A 14492-nucleotide genomic window follows, 5' to 3' on the forward strand; every position below is an offset into this window, starting at 1 on the left:
GGGTCGTGCCCCTATGGGAGTATGTTCAGTGCTACAAACAGCTTCATCTACAAGCGCGTTGGTGTTTATTTGGGACACTGGCCTATCTATTGTTGTGACTACCCTATTTGAGTCTACACATGCTTGTCCTTTTTTTTGTTTTTAAGTTTTCTTCAACACTGAATAATATCGCGGGTTAGTACTCATGTATTTTTTCCCCCCGAGGCTACACTAAGTTTCTTTTTATTCAATATATATATTTATATATGTATTTTCAGTCATGTGGAGTTAGTCTGAGCTTTGATGCATTGATCACCACAAGGTGTGCAGTCGTTAAGCATAGTATGCTAGGATGTTATGGCAGTTAGTGTGATTGTATCGTCATCTACCGACTACAGCAATAACACTGAAACGTCTAACAATTAGGCTACCACCTATGAGAGTAACATACAGTTTTACAAAATAAATATAAAAAAATGCAGTTAGGTGGGAGGGGGCATTGAACAAAACAAGAAAAGAAAAAGAAAAGAAAAACATCACTGACATTGCGCAGAGAGCAATGGAATGCCCATGCTAGGCGGACGAGATGGAGGAAAAAAAAAAGTTTCACTAAAAATAGGAGGAAAAAAAAAAAAGCTAAACACACACACAGCGATGATTTTTGCCAAAGGCTGGTCCGTTTCCCCTTCCAGGGCTCCTCCGGTCCTTTGGTTAAAGGGATGTTCTCATGTCCTTGTGTCCTTGACACGACTGGCCAAGGAGACATCTTCTGCTCTGTTCTCAATCCTTCTTCGTGCACTAGCGTGGCTAGCGAACAGAATAGCTAGCGAACAGAGTAGCTAGCCATCAGTGTAGCTAGCCATCAGAGAACAGAGTCGTACTCATGACTGAGTCCTGGCCTGCATAGCGGCACATACACAAACAAACACAGACACACTTGTGTCTCTCTGTGTGTGTATGTGTGTGCACCATATCCTGCGCCTTCCCTTCCACACCCAAGTCCTCAAGGCAGCGGAGGCCTGGACATCCTTCACACATCACATCTTCATCTGGCTGCAGTGGAACCAAAAAAAGGAGGAGTACATAATAAATAGACAAATAAATAAAGAAGTAAACAAAAGAATAAAGTAAAATAAAAACAGCTGGCCACTGCTCTAGGGAAATTAAATCAAACTGTTCTGTAGAAGAAGTGAGATTTTTTTGGATGAACATGATCCAGAGTTGGAGCAGGATCATGCGAAGGGTAATCCACGTTGTCTGAAGATGCCTCCATCGGTTGGATGTTACCGTGGTGAGGGAGGGTGTTAGGAGCGTGTGTTCAGGGGTCCCTCACCAAAGATCCATAGGGTTGTGGTGTGTGTGTGTGAGCGTGTGTGCGAGTTTATGTGTGTGAAGGGTTGAGATGGTTGGTGGTCCACACTAGCTCAGCCTGAAGCCCAGCCCAGCCTGAGGAGGAGGAGGAGGAGGAGGAGGAGGAGGGGGGGGGGGGGTTGTCCTGACTGCTAGGGGTGGCTGCTCCACTATGTGCTGCCCTGAGCTGGTGGGGGGATCATGGGATTGAGGGGGTGCGGAGATGTCCCAAAACATGTCTGCTCTGGTATTTCACAGAAGGGGTAGTTATGGTGCATGACTAGCCTCTACCATTGTGGGATTGTAGGGTGGTGGTGAGGAAACGTCTACTCTGGTATCTCACAGAAGGAGCGCCATATTACATGGCTGGCCCCTGTTGTGTGAAAGGCGGTCAGGATTGCAACTATAATATAAAAACGGCTTTCTTTCCCTCTGTTTTTGTTTGCTTTTCTCTCCCTTACCACACGTACGCACACACGCACGCACGAACACGCTCTCTCTCTCTCTCGCTCTCTCTCTCTCTCGCTCTCTCTCTCTCTCGCTCTCTCTCTCTCTCTCTTTACTCTCTTCTCTCTCTCGCTTTACCTGAAACTCACCTTTGACTCTTTGACTCCATACGAAGTCAGTTCAATCCTTCATCAATTATAAAATACATAATAAAAAACACTTAATTTCATAAATAAACAAATAACTCTATAAATAATCAAATAAATAGGTTGGTAAATAAACAGTGTAATGGAAATAAATAGAGGACTCCTCTTCCAGTCAGAAAGAAAGCACCCCACACCTCCCCGTGACCACTTTCCCATCTTTGCTTGAGAGAGGAATGGGGGTGGGGGGAGTGAGGCATTTGGCATCAGGGAATCAGAGAACCAATATTTTAATTTTGGGGATTTAGGCGCTGCGTGTATGCGCGTGGCTCTTTGTTTGTGTATGTAGGCTATGTGTTTGTGTATATCGAAGAGACAGAGGGAGAGAGAGAGCAAAAGAGAGAGAGAGAGAGAGCAATAGAGAGAGAGAGAGTAACTATGTGTTCATTTAAGTGTTAATACTATGTGTGTGTGTTAACATGAGCGCATGTGCGAGTAGAGTATGTGTGCGTGTGGGTGATGGTGTGTGTGTGTCTATATGTATGTAGCTATGGTGTGAGTGTGTGTGTGGGGGTGACGGCGGCTCAGACGGAGACGGGGCAGGTGATGACGCGGTCCTCCAGCATGACGCTGACCACCAGGAAGACGATGTAGAGCAGGAACATGATGAAGCCCAGCAGCTTGCTCATCCGCCACTTGCACGCCGCGATGCTGATGATGACGAAGAGCAGCATGATGAAGAGCAGCACGATGGCGCAGAACAGGCCGTTGCTGCTCACCGCCACCGGCTTCATGTTGTGGATGCAGGAGTACAGCAGCCACGGGAACGGCAGCCTGCGGAGGAGGAGGAGGAAGATGAGGAGGAGGAGTAGAGGAGAGGAAGAGGAGGAGAGAGGGTTGCCGAGAAGAGGAGAAGGAGGAGGAGAGAGGGTTGCAGAGAAGAGGATAAGGAGGAGGAGGAGCAGAGAGGGTGAAAGAGGAGAGAGGAGAGGATAGGAGGAGGAGGAGGAGAGGGAAAGAGAGGAAAGAGGAAGTGGGGATGGAGTAGCAGGTAGAAGGAGAGCAGGGAAAGATGAAAAGAAGGAAAGAGAGGAAGGTGAAAGAAAAAAGAAAGCCCAAAGAAGATCGGAAAAGTCAGGGGGCAGGTAGAGAATAGAATCATAGTAAGAGAAAGACAGACAAAGAGATAGCGGCATAGAGAAAAGGAAACAGGAGTTAGTTGATGTTTACTAATGTTGATGTACATTTGCCGTATGAGTCTGACAGGTAGTCTCTTAACGCACGCCATTTCACCAGTGGAACAATGTAATAGTCAGTGAAAAAAGTTCACTACAATAAGAGATAGTAATGCACCACTATGACAGTGCACAGGGCTTTTATATTTAGTAATACATTACCATTTAGCCATTCGGGTAACAGCTAATTTCTGGCAGGGGACCAGTCACATGCTAATTACGGCAATGATAATTTTTATATCTTTTATATTTATTATTGATATTTATAATATTTTATTTTTATACTGGTAACGACAAAAAATAGGTATGTTGAGGACAGCCTACTCCACAGCGAAGTCACATACCGTAAGTTCATGTCCATTTTTGTAATGAGGATGGCACTGACGTTGATGATTACTGTGCTGTATTGTGGTGAGCCTTAACTAACGGTCATGTCAAATATGTGTCATTTTCTGTTTACAACCAATTTACGCATGTTTCTATTTATGTTGGTAAAGACTATGATGGTGATAACAGCTGTGGTGAGCCAATCCAATGTTCAGGTCAAAGAAGTTAATGTTTCGTAGTATGTTCATGTGCATGATGATGATGATGGTGATGGTGATGTATGATGACTATGACTTCAGTGAGCCTACCCCGCGGTCACGTCAAAGATGTTTATGCTTCAACTTATATCGAAGATGACAGCGATGACTGTGTCGTTCGCAAGCCCACCCCACGGCCATGTCAAAGGTCACGTTGCGATGCATGTTGATGTTAATGATGAAGGTGATGACGATGCCTATGATGACTACTACGCTGCCAGTCTGCCCCCCACAGTGATATTTTCAAAAGTTTATATTTCACATTCATGTAAATGATGTTGATGATGGTGATGACTACAGTATATTACATCAAGTCAAGTGAAGTCAAGCAAAATGTATAGTCAGTTTCTTCATATGCACAGGTCATACAAGGAAATTGAAATAGCGTTTCTCTTCTCTCTTACATCAAAACTATTTAGTAAAGGGTTTTGGAAAGAGGCGGTGTGCATAAAATCTTGAATATGTGCTTTGATATAATCATTCCATGAATTGGTTAGTGGCAGTATTCACTAAAAGTTTAAGAACTGGATTATTAATGATTAAAGTGTCCCTACGAATAAGGGAGAACATTTGAAGAATTAATTTAGCGATTTATTTTTACCTAATAAGCTACTCGGTATATGAGGCCGCTTGAGGAAGGGGGTGGGAAGGGAATGGTCGAGTTTATCCCGGCCCCTTAGGACCTGTGGGTTCATTCATTCATTCATTCATCTGACGTTTCATTCTATTGCATTTTCATTTTATTTACTCTATTGTATAGGTTTATTTTCCCCTCTCTTCCCCTTAATTCCTACTATAGTCTAATCAAATTGTAAAGCACTTTGTGCATGTCTTTCTCTGTGAAAAGCGCTGTAAAAAAATAAACGTACTATTACAACTACCCATTAATGCCTGATGATGCGGTGACTCCACTGTACCTCCCAGGCATGTCAAAGGTCACGCCCCTACAGGTTAATGTCAATGAAGACGACGATAATGACTATGACGACTACTTCAGGCAGGGCCGCTGACAGCTTTGGCTTGGCCCAGGACAAAGTATTCTAAAAGGCCCCCCCACCCAATACATAGAATGTAATGAGGACCCGATTCTGGGCCCCCTCTCTCCCTGGGCCCATTGACCTGTTTGACCCCCTTGTTGCCTGACTACAGGTACTGTACCCCCCAGGCTTGTCAAAGGTCACGCCCCTACAGGTTAATGTTAATGATGACTATGATGACGACGATGATGATTACTAGGGTGACTACTACTCTTTTCAACTGAGAAAGTAAAAGCACTGCCATATCTAAAAGCACTGCCATAACTGTATTTCTTCTGCCTAGGGTGTCAACACAGGGTGATTTCTCTGACCAGCTCGTCTACCTGACTGAAAAGTGTAACTAATCCACAGCGAAGTCACATAAGTTCATGTCCATATTCATAATGAAGGTGGCATGGACGTTGATGATGATTCAAATTTCGATGGTGATGCCTCTCCCACGGACGATCATTTGTCAATGTATGGCAATGTTGATGACTACGTATGTTTATGAGTCTATGTATCAAGATATCGATTTTGACAAAGATTATGATGATGCATATGATGATATGTTGATGGCCAGAACCCCATGGTGATGCCTACTGTCTTGTTCACTGTGTGTCTATGTATGAAGATGATCACATGATGGAGGTGATCACGCACGGAGCCGGATTAATGCACAGGTCAGATAATGCTGCAGCCCAGTGGCCCCCAAACTGCCAAGGGGCCCCCGTTGGCCAAAGGGGTAAAGTTAATATAATTGGAGAAATGTAAGAAGACGTGGTACTGATAACTTAGTCTGCCGTGTCAGGTAGAGTTTTAAATCTTATCAATTCTCCTCTTGGATTGGAATTATGACGCCGTCTATGTAATTATGTCATGAAATTTGCCTTCGGTGGGTGCCTTCAGCAACCTGTAGCATAGGGGACCCCAGCCTTCTTAATCCGATCCTGATCAAACGCATACACATACACTCATTTCACCACACATGAGTGACATCTACCGCACAGTGACAGAGCTGATGAGGATGATGATATTGATATTGATGATGATGATGATGACATCTGTCATGTTTCTTTGCATGGTGATGTTCATGATAATGTCGATTAGCCTATCCCACGGGGATGTTCAAGTTAATAAAGTTTACATCCATGTAGATGATGAAGACACCATATGCCACTTGACTATATATGAGGATGATTCACACACATGCAGACACACACACACAGACACAAACACACACACACACACACACACACACACACACAAACACACACACGCTCGTTAGCCTACCCTACGGTGATGTCGAAGATGTTGGATCCTACTGAGCTGGAGACTGCCATGTCCCCTAGCCCCTTACGGGCCACGATGACACTGGTGATGAGATCGGGGATGGAGGTGCCCGCCGCCAGGATGGTCAGACCCATGATCTCCTCCGTGATGGCAAACGTCTCGCCCACCTAGGCAGGAGCGGAGGAGGAGGAGGAGAGGAGAGGACAAGAGAGACGAAGTTAAGGTAATTTTTAGTTAGGTAAGGTTAAGTTAGGGTGTTACATTTGAGTGGTTTTCCTGCTACATTAGTGGGTGACAAACAAACAGTTGACCATACACTGCTGAGGAGTTTTAGTACGACACTTTGCCTGTATCTGTGCCAGCAGAGGAGGAGGAGAGGAGAGTACAGGAGAGAGGAAGGGAGGTGTTAAATTTGAGTGGTTTCCTGCTACATTTCTGGGTGACAAACACGTGGTTGACCATACACAGTTATAGTATGAAACTTTGCCTGTGTCTATGCCACAGGAATGAGGCATGTTTACTCTTACATGCAGCTGGAGCCTCTGCCTGTTTAAGGCCATTTGCCAAGAACGTTGCAGTGTGCTCAGGCTGATCTTCGATACCAGAAGCGCCCATATGTGCTGTCCATAAGCGATATGTGTTTTTATGTGTCTTCCTTTACTAGGCTTAATATCTTTTGCATATGTGTAACCTGCAGACATGAGGAAGAGGTATAAAAACCTTTGCCACCATTTTGTCATTTGTCATTAGCGTGAGATAGGATACTGGTTAGTGAGTCCCAGCCCCAGATTTTCTTAGATACTGTACAAGACTTTGTCATTTTTACTTTTACATTATACTGTATTTTCTTTTCATCTTTAATTCTTTTAATTTTCTTTGATCTTTTTGTAATCTACGACTCTAAAGACGTATTTTATTTTTGGCAAGATAGTTCAGTTAAAACACAATGCAGAGCTTTCATCCTTCAATTTTTATTAAAGGAGAAGATCTTATGAAACCTCCAAAACCTATCGGAGGGGGGTGGGGGGGGGGTGGAGAGGTAGAGAGAAGAGCGCAGAGAGGAGGAAAGGAGGGGAAGGGAGAGGAGGAGGTGAAGGAGGAGGGGAAGGGAAGGAAGCAGAGGAGAGGAGAGTAGAGTATAGGAAAAGGGGAAGAATAGTGGAGGAGAGGAGAGGAGGAGGATAAGAGGGAAAGAGAAGGAGAGGACATGATAGGAGGAAAGAAGGAGAGGAGAGGAGAATAGAGGAAAATAGAGAAGAATAGAGGAGAGGAGAGGAGAATAGAGGAAAATAGAGAAGAATAGAGGAGAGGAGAGGAGAATAGAGGAGAGGAGGAGGACAGGAGAAGCAAACAACAATTTAGGATTTTAAAAACTGAACTCACACACACACACACACACACACACACACACACACACACACACACACACACACACACACACACACACACACACACACACACACACACACACACACACACACACACACACACACACACACACACACACACACCATCCCCAAACATTTGTTAATTAGACACTCTTGTCACAAAAATAAAGCTGAACAATGTTGCATAATCCCACGCCTGTCAGAAAGAAACTCTGTCAGCACCAAGCCCACACACATGTGTTGCATTGGCACTGAGAGAGAGAGAGCGAGAGAGAGAGAGCAAGAGAGAGAGAGAGAGAGAGAGAGAGAGAGAGAGAGAGATTTGAAGTTATTTTTCAAGTAAAGTCAAGATTGTCTAGACTCTAGACAGACAATGCCACTCGATAATAAGCGAGTACAAACCTCCGCCAAGGCCATGGGGTTACACCCTTTTTTTTCCATTTCAAGTCTTTCTACCTTGTTGAGGAGTTAGAAACTGGAATGTCTGTGCAAAGAGGGGTATAAGTACTCATAATGTACTATAAGCCCCATCAGGCAGCCTGTAGTTTATAACCAGTTATGAGCACTCATAACACCCTTGAATTTATAAAGCATTATAGGCTAGTTCATGGTTATTCATAACTGTTATTATAAAGCATCATGAAGCATTATGAGTGTAGTCATAATTAGAGATGCACCGGATCCAAGATCCGGTTCCGGATCCGGCAGGATAATAGGGTTTTTCACAGGATCCGGATCCGGTTCCAGGATCCAGGATCCGGTAGCTGAGACTTTTCAGTCAAATAGTTTGAGCCAACGTGATAAAAATGGCCCACGTGTGCGAGTAGGCTATGTGTTTCAACCCTTTCGTAGGATCCGGTATCCGGTTCCGGATCCGGCAGGATCTTAAGCAGTGGATCCGGTATCCGGCAGGATCCTTAAAATCAGGATCCGGTGCATCTCTAGTCATAATACGTAGTAAGTAATAATGATGTGCATTACAATTTGTTATAAATGCGCTCATAATGCGCTATAGATTAGATATGCTCTTCATAGAAAGTGTTACAGAAAGTCCTGCAACATACTGTTGTACTGCAACACATGGTGCGTGATTGTCATATTTGATTATCCGGAACACGGCTCACTGGTGAAGCAAGGACAGCTAAACAGTAATGAAAACACCTGTGTGTGAATGTGTGCTGAATAAAATATCGGTCTACTTCCAAACATTTTTTTTGGGGGGGGGTTTGCCAAGCTGTAGCTGCATTGCAGTGGGCCTCCCAAAGTGACGCAGTCAGATTATCTTGCATCAGATTACACTTAGCTGACACTTTCATCCAAAGCAATTTACAGATATTACAGGGTATTGCTTACAATCCCTGGAGAAGGTCTGAGGTTGGTGTGCTTTTTTGCACAAGGGTACGGCATTCACGGATGACGGTGTACAGACACCACATAATTCCTATTGGTAAGGGTAAAATTCGAACCCTCAACCCACTGATCAAACTACTGCATCTAACCATTAGGCCACAGCAGCCTAACGTCAGTGAGCTAATCCTCATTTAGCTGCTTGTGCGGCTAGCTTTAATATGACGACATCTGCTATATCCAGAGGGAAGCACAGACTTAACTCTGTTGTGGGCAGATTGGTGCAAAATAAATAAATTAATAATAATAATAATAAAAAAACTCTTGAATAACTCGGATAAACAAGCACAGAAATAAAAAAATAATCTCCTTCTGCTAAATTTGGCAGAGTTGGACCACATTAGGAAACTCAGGGCTTTGGGCAGATGTATTTACTCTCTGACTCTGTTGAAATGCACTGCGTTATGTAAGCATGATGCAAACTAAACAACACGGGCAGCAAAATGTGAATGCAAAATGGAGTTGGGGTGCCACATCCACCACATAAAGCTGAAGCATGTGAAGTCTAAGTGAGGTCCCAAAATTCAACCATGCAGCTATTTTGAGGCTATAGTTCCAGTTTTTGTTGTTTCATACACTAATTCTTGATCAGAAGTTAACAATGATGGAATAAAGGGAAACATTGATTCGCTCCCATGCTCCCCTCCCCATCACCAAATACCAAAACATGTTTTTTCTTTACATTCACAAAAAAGTCAATATTGTTTCCCTCCCAGTCCAATGTGAACCATCCCTAGTGATTAGTAACTTCCCCCAATAAGACACTTTAAATTATATGGAAATCCATTTTTTATGACATCATTATACTATAGTTCTTCATATCATCATTTGCAATATGACTTCTGGGTAACACTTTATAATAAGGACCCCTTGTTAAGCATAAGTTAAGCCTTAGTTAAGCCTTATTTTAACATTAGTTAACCCTTACTAAATCACGAGTTAGCCATTATGTAAGTATTATTTCTCATTTCTTAATCATTAACTACTACCATTCGTAAACTCTCATTGAAATATAAGTTAACCGTGTTTTAGTGATGAGGTTTTCATTATGTACGTCTTGTTAATCATTAACTTCTTGATAATGCATAAACAATGCTTAACAAGTCATTTGTTAATGTCCAGAAACATCCATGAGCCTCAACTTACTGTTTGCCATGTTACCAGTCAACACACACTAACCATTACAAAAGAGTTAATTAAGATTTCACTGAAGCTAAAGCAAGAGTTTACAAACTGTTACCATACATGCCTAATAGTACTTGTTGATGGTTACAGTAGGTGGTAGGTGACAACAAAGAGATAATGTTTTTTTCATAAATAAAGGAGGGTTACCTGACATTTTAACGATGACTTACTAATGTTTAACAGAAAGTTCAATCACCATAAACAAATCATTAATTAACAGTATTTAATAATTACCAAGAAATACATAATGAAAGTGAAAGTGAAAGCCCATTGGAAAACTCCAACTGCCATTGTCATAATGACTAACTTGTGATTCAGTAAGGGTTAACTAATGTTAAAATAAGGCTTAACTAAGGCTTAACTTTGCGTAGCGAACAGTTACATCAGCACACACAAACCATTTACTAACGGTAGTAGTTAATGATTAAGAAATGAGAAATAATACTTACATAATGATTAACTCGTGATACACTAAGGGTTAACTAATGTTAAAATAAGGCTTAACTAAGGCTTAACTTATGCTTAAAAAGGGGTACTTATTATAAAGTGTTACCGACTTCGGTTGTTCGAACATGGGCCTCAGAGTTTGGCCATGCTCTATATATAAACCACGCAAACAGCACAGCAGATGACGGTGGCCATTTTAAACCCCTGTTTAGTAACCAATTTGGTTGCCTGGCAACTCACTCACCTGATGGGCCCACCACACCATGAGATAAGAGAAGCCGGCGATCCAGCAGATTGCCCCCAAAAATGTCATAGGGAAGAACTTCTTGGAGGACTGCAAAAACGGAAAAATAAAATAAAAACATTAGGACATGTTGGGGGAGAAAAAGTTAAAAGGGAAAGGGTTTTAAATAAAGTGAGAGGGAGAAAGTTAGAATAAGAGATTAGAGTGTATGAAGAGAGAGAGAGAGAGAGAGAGAGAGAGAGAGAGAGAGAGAGAGAGAGAGAGAGAGAGAGATACATAAGTAAATAAGAGGGGGAGGAGACAGCTGACTGTCCTGGAGTCCCCTGTGTCTAGTTCAAGATAGTCTAGCCCTCAGTCAACACATGGCTCGAGTGCTCCAATCAAATGGAAGTGATTATAATTAATGACTGGGGAATGGATGTCCAATCTTTGTCTGGACAATTAGTTCCAACAGCAAGCACAACACTAAAGGACCAATAGCTGCTTTGCAGCACTTGAGGAAACAACGACTGATTTGTAATGCTAAAGGACCAATGACGGCTTTTGCAAAGCTAAAGGACAAATGACAGCTTGGGCATAGAGGTGTACAATTTGCTGTATTAGAAGAGATTAATTTATCAATTTATTTGTCCATTCATTCAAACAACCAGAAAACCTGAACCAGTCAATATCAGAGTGCAAGCTGTCTAACATTCAGTTCTTATTGCCTTCGTCCTCCTCCCCCTCCTCCTCATCAACACATCATCATCATCATCATCATCTACTGTATTCTCTTAGGCCTTCAGCCTCCTCATTTTAACCTCCTCCTCTGCATAACTGCCACCATCACAATCACCACCACACCACCACCACCACTACCACAATCGAAACCATCACCAACACCAGCACCACCACCACTACCACTATGACCTCCACCATCAGGAGTACCAGCACTACCACCATGACTACAACCACCACCACTATCACCATCACTACCACCACCACCACTTTCACCTTCACCACTTTCATAATCATAATCATCATCTTCATCATCATTGTCCTCATCTTCCACATTAATATCAACATCATTAATATCATGCTCTTTCTGATCATCTTCATCACCATCATAATCTTCCCCATCATGCTCATCATCATCATTGTCATCATCATCATCATCATCATCCTCACACCCCCATCATTATCCTCCTCCTCCTCCTGCCTCTACTGACCTGTTTCCTGACGTCGGGTAGTGTGATCCAGAGGACGAAGACGATGGGGAAGATGAAGAGGTAGGCGGCACGCTTGCGGTTGTTCTCCGGCCACGCCAAGCTCAGGGGCTGATCGTCCTCCTCCTCATCCTCAGCCTGCAGACACACACACACACAGACACACACACACGCATGCGCATGCACACGCAGACACACACACACACACAAACATGCACACACACACACACACACACACACACACACACACACACACACACACACACACACACACACACACACACACACACACACACACACACACACACACACACACACACACACACAAAGGACAAAATGTCAAGTCAAGGAAAGTCAAAGCCAAAGTGTACCATATATCTGACCAGGTGTAAGTTTGCTATGCGTGTGACAGAGCTAAGGAGGAAGATGGTGTTTCAGGATGTTCTGTCCCCTGAATAAATGTAGATTTGTGTGAAAACTAAAGTGTGACTTCCACTGTTTTGGGATTTCGGCTATGGTAGATTGGCAGAAATTCAGACCATGATGTTTCATGTTGTTTCTAAAGCCACAGCAGATTTTTGTGTTTGTGTTTTGTGGCTTGTTTGAGAGGTGAAATTGTAAGATTGTGCTATAATGCGCGGGATACACACACATACAGGACATGTGTACCAGCATGCAAACACACACACACACACACACACACACACACACACACACACACACACACACACACACACACACACACACACACACACACACACACACACACACACACACACCCTTTCCAATTAAAGGTGTGTGCTGTGTGCGATGAACACATCCTCTCAAACCACTTAGTCCCCAAACACAGAGGAGATGCCACTAAAAACAAGTGCACATCACATAGACATTTCATTCTGTAATACTCTTTTTGCGGTTGGTTTCACCATCAATGACATTACTGCAATAGACAGTTGTACAGTTGAACACATTGCAGTAAATGTGTTGGAAAAATTAGGTCAGGCCTACCTCTAAATTGACGCATGTTGACATTAGTCAGATTGTGTAACGCTTCCCAGAACGCTCTTTGAAATGAAAATTTAAAATGTTTTCGCGGGGCCTCTACTAAACTCATCTCAACTCAGTCATATTATGTAAGTAAGCCAGGGAGGCACTGAACAGGGTTTACAGCATTTTGCTGTAAGCAGAAGTACATATGAGTGCCAATCAAGCATGCTTTACCAGATGCTGCAGTCACACTTACGCAGTTACGCAGTTACACAGTTATGCAGTTACGCGCACGCAGGCACGCAGGCACGCAGGCACGCAGTTACGCAGTTGCGTAGAAGCTGCTGCATGAAAAACACACACGCACATAGTGCGGTTACAGTGAAGGGCCAATTGAATGTCATTAACATGATGTTGTCGTGAGGTCCTGCTGTAGGCTTTAGCATGGGTGACACACACACACACACACACACGCATGCACACACACACACACACGCACGCACACACACGCACGCACACACACGCACGCACACACACACACGCACACACACACACACACACACACACATACACACAGACACACAGTGTGATGAAGAGGAGGCTGGAGAGGAGGAAGATGTGGATGCTGAGAGAAACGATGAGTCATGATTAAGATGAAGTGATGAGTCATGAGAGAGAGAGAGAGAGAGAGAGAGAGAGAGAGAGAGAGAGAGAGAGAGAGAGAGAGAGAGAGAGAGAGAGAGAAAGAAAGAGAGAGCGAGAGAGAAGGGGAATGAGAAAGAAGGGCAGCGAGAGAGACAGAAGAAGTGAGGGGGAGAGAAAGAGAGAGGAGAAGAAGAAGAAGAAGAAGAAGAAGAAGAAGAAGAAGAAGAAGAAGAAGAAGAAGAAGAAGAAGAAAACAGAAAGATCAGTGGGGAGGAATACTGTATATAGATTGAAAGGCAGTATGGAGAAAGGTGGAGAGAGAGGAAGAGGAAGAGGAAAACAGAGAGGCAACGTTTCGATCCATCTGTCTCTGTTCACATCACCGTATCAGCCTCTCATCTGTCCTCCCTCTCTCTCTCTCTCTCTCTCTCTCTCTCTCTCTCTCTCTCTCTCTCTCTCTCTCTCTCTCTCTCTCTCTCTCTCTCTCTGTGTGTGTGTGTGTGTGTGTCAGGGGAGATAGATAGATAGATAGATAGATAGATAGATAGATAGATAGATAGATAGATAGAGAGATAGATAGATAGATAGATAGATAGAGATAGAGAGAGAGAGAGAGAGAGAGAGAGAGAGAGAGAGAGAGAGAGAGAGAGAGAGAGAGAGAGAGAGAGAGAGAGAGAGAGAGAGAGAGAGAAGAGACTTCCAGCAGGGAAGGGACTTCCTCCCCAATCCGGCCCCCTATGGGGAGCTCCTCGTTGGGCTGCGGAGGCAGACAGAGCCCCTGGGTAGTCACCAGCCTCTGGAGGTACAGCAGACAGTACACTATTACTAAGCACTGCCATCCTCTGGGAGAGGAGAGGAGAGGAGAGGAGAGGAGAGAAGAGGAGTGGATGACTTGGAGGAGAGGAGAGGAGAGGAGGAGGTGACTTAGAGGAGAGGG

The 14492-nt window shown here is 43.6% G+C and overlaps 1 protein-coding gene across 1 annotated transcript in view; it reads right to left on the reverse strand.

Annotated features, from left to right (window-relative positions):
* Positions 1 to 2045: 2045 nt before the first annotated feature.
* Positions 2046 to 14492, reverse strand: part of LOC134437980 (sodium/potassium/calcium exchanger 2-like) — a 105760-nt gene continuing 93313 nt past the window's right edge. The window contains exons 7-10 of the mRNA XM_063187553.1: positions 11927 to 12061; positions 10719 to 10808; positions 6048 to 6214; positions 2046 to 2753 (exon numbers count right to left, since the gene is read on the reverse strand). Coding sequence (XP_063043623.1) covers positions 2504 to 2753; positions 6048 to 6214; positions 10719 to 10808; positions 11927 to 12061 — 642 coding nt within the window. The 3' untranslated portion in view covers positions 2046 to 2503. The remainder of the gene's footprint in view (positions 2754 to 6047; positions 6215 to 10718; positions 10809 to 11926; positions 12062 to 14492) is intronic.

The sequence above is a fragment of the Engraulis encrasicolus genome, chromosome 21 (genome assembly GCF_034702125.1).
Source record: "Engraulis encrasicolus isolate BLACKSEA-1 chromosome 21, IST_EnEncr_1.0, whole genome shotgun sequence".
NCBI lineage: Eukaryota > Metazoa > Chordata > Actinopteri > Clupeiformes > Engraulidae > Engraulis > Engraulis encrasicolus.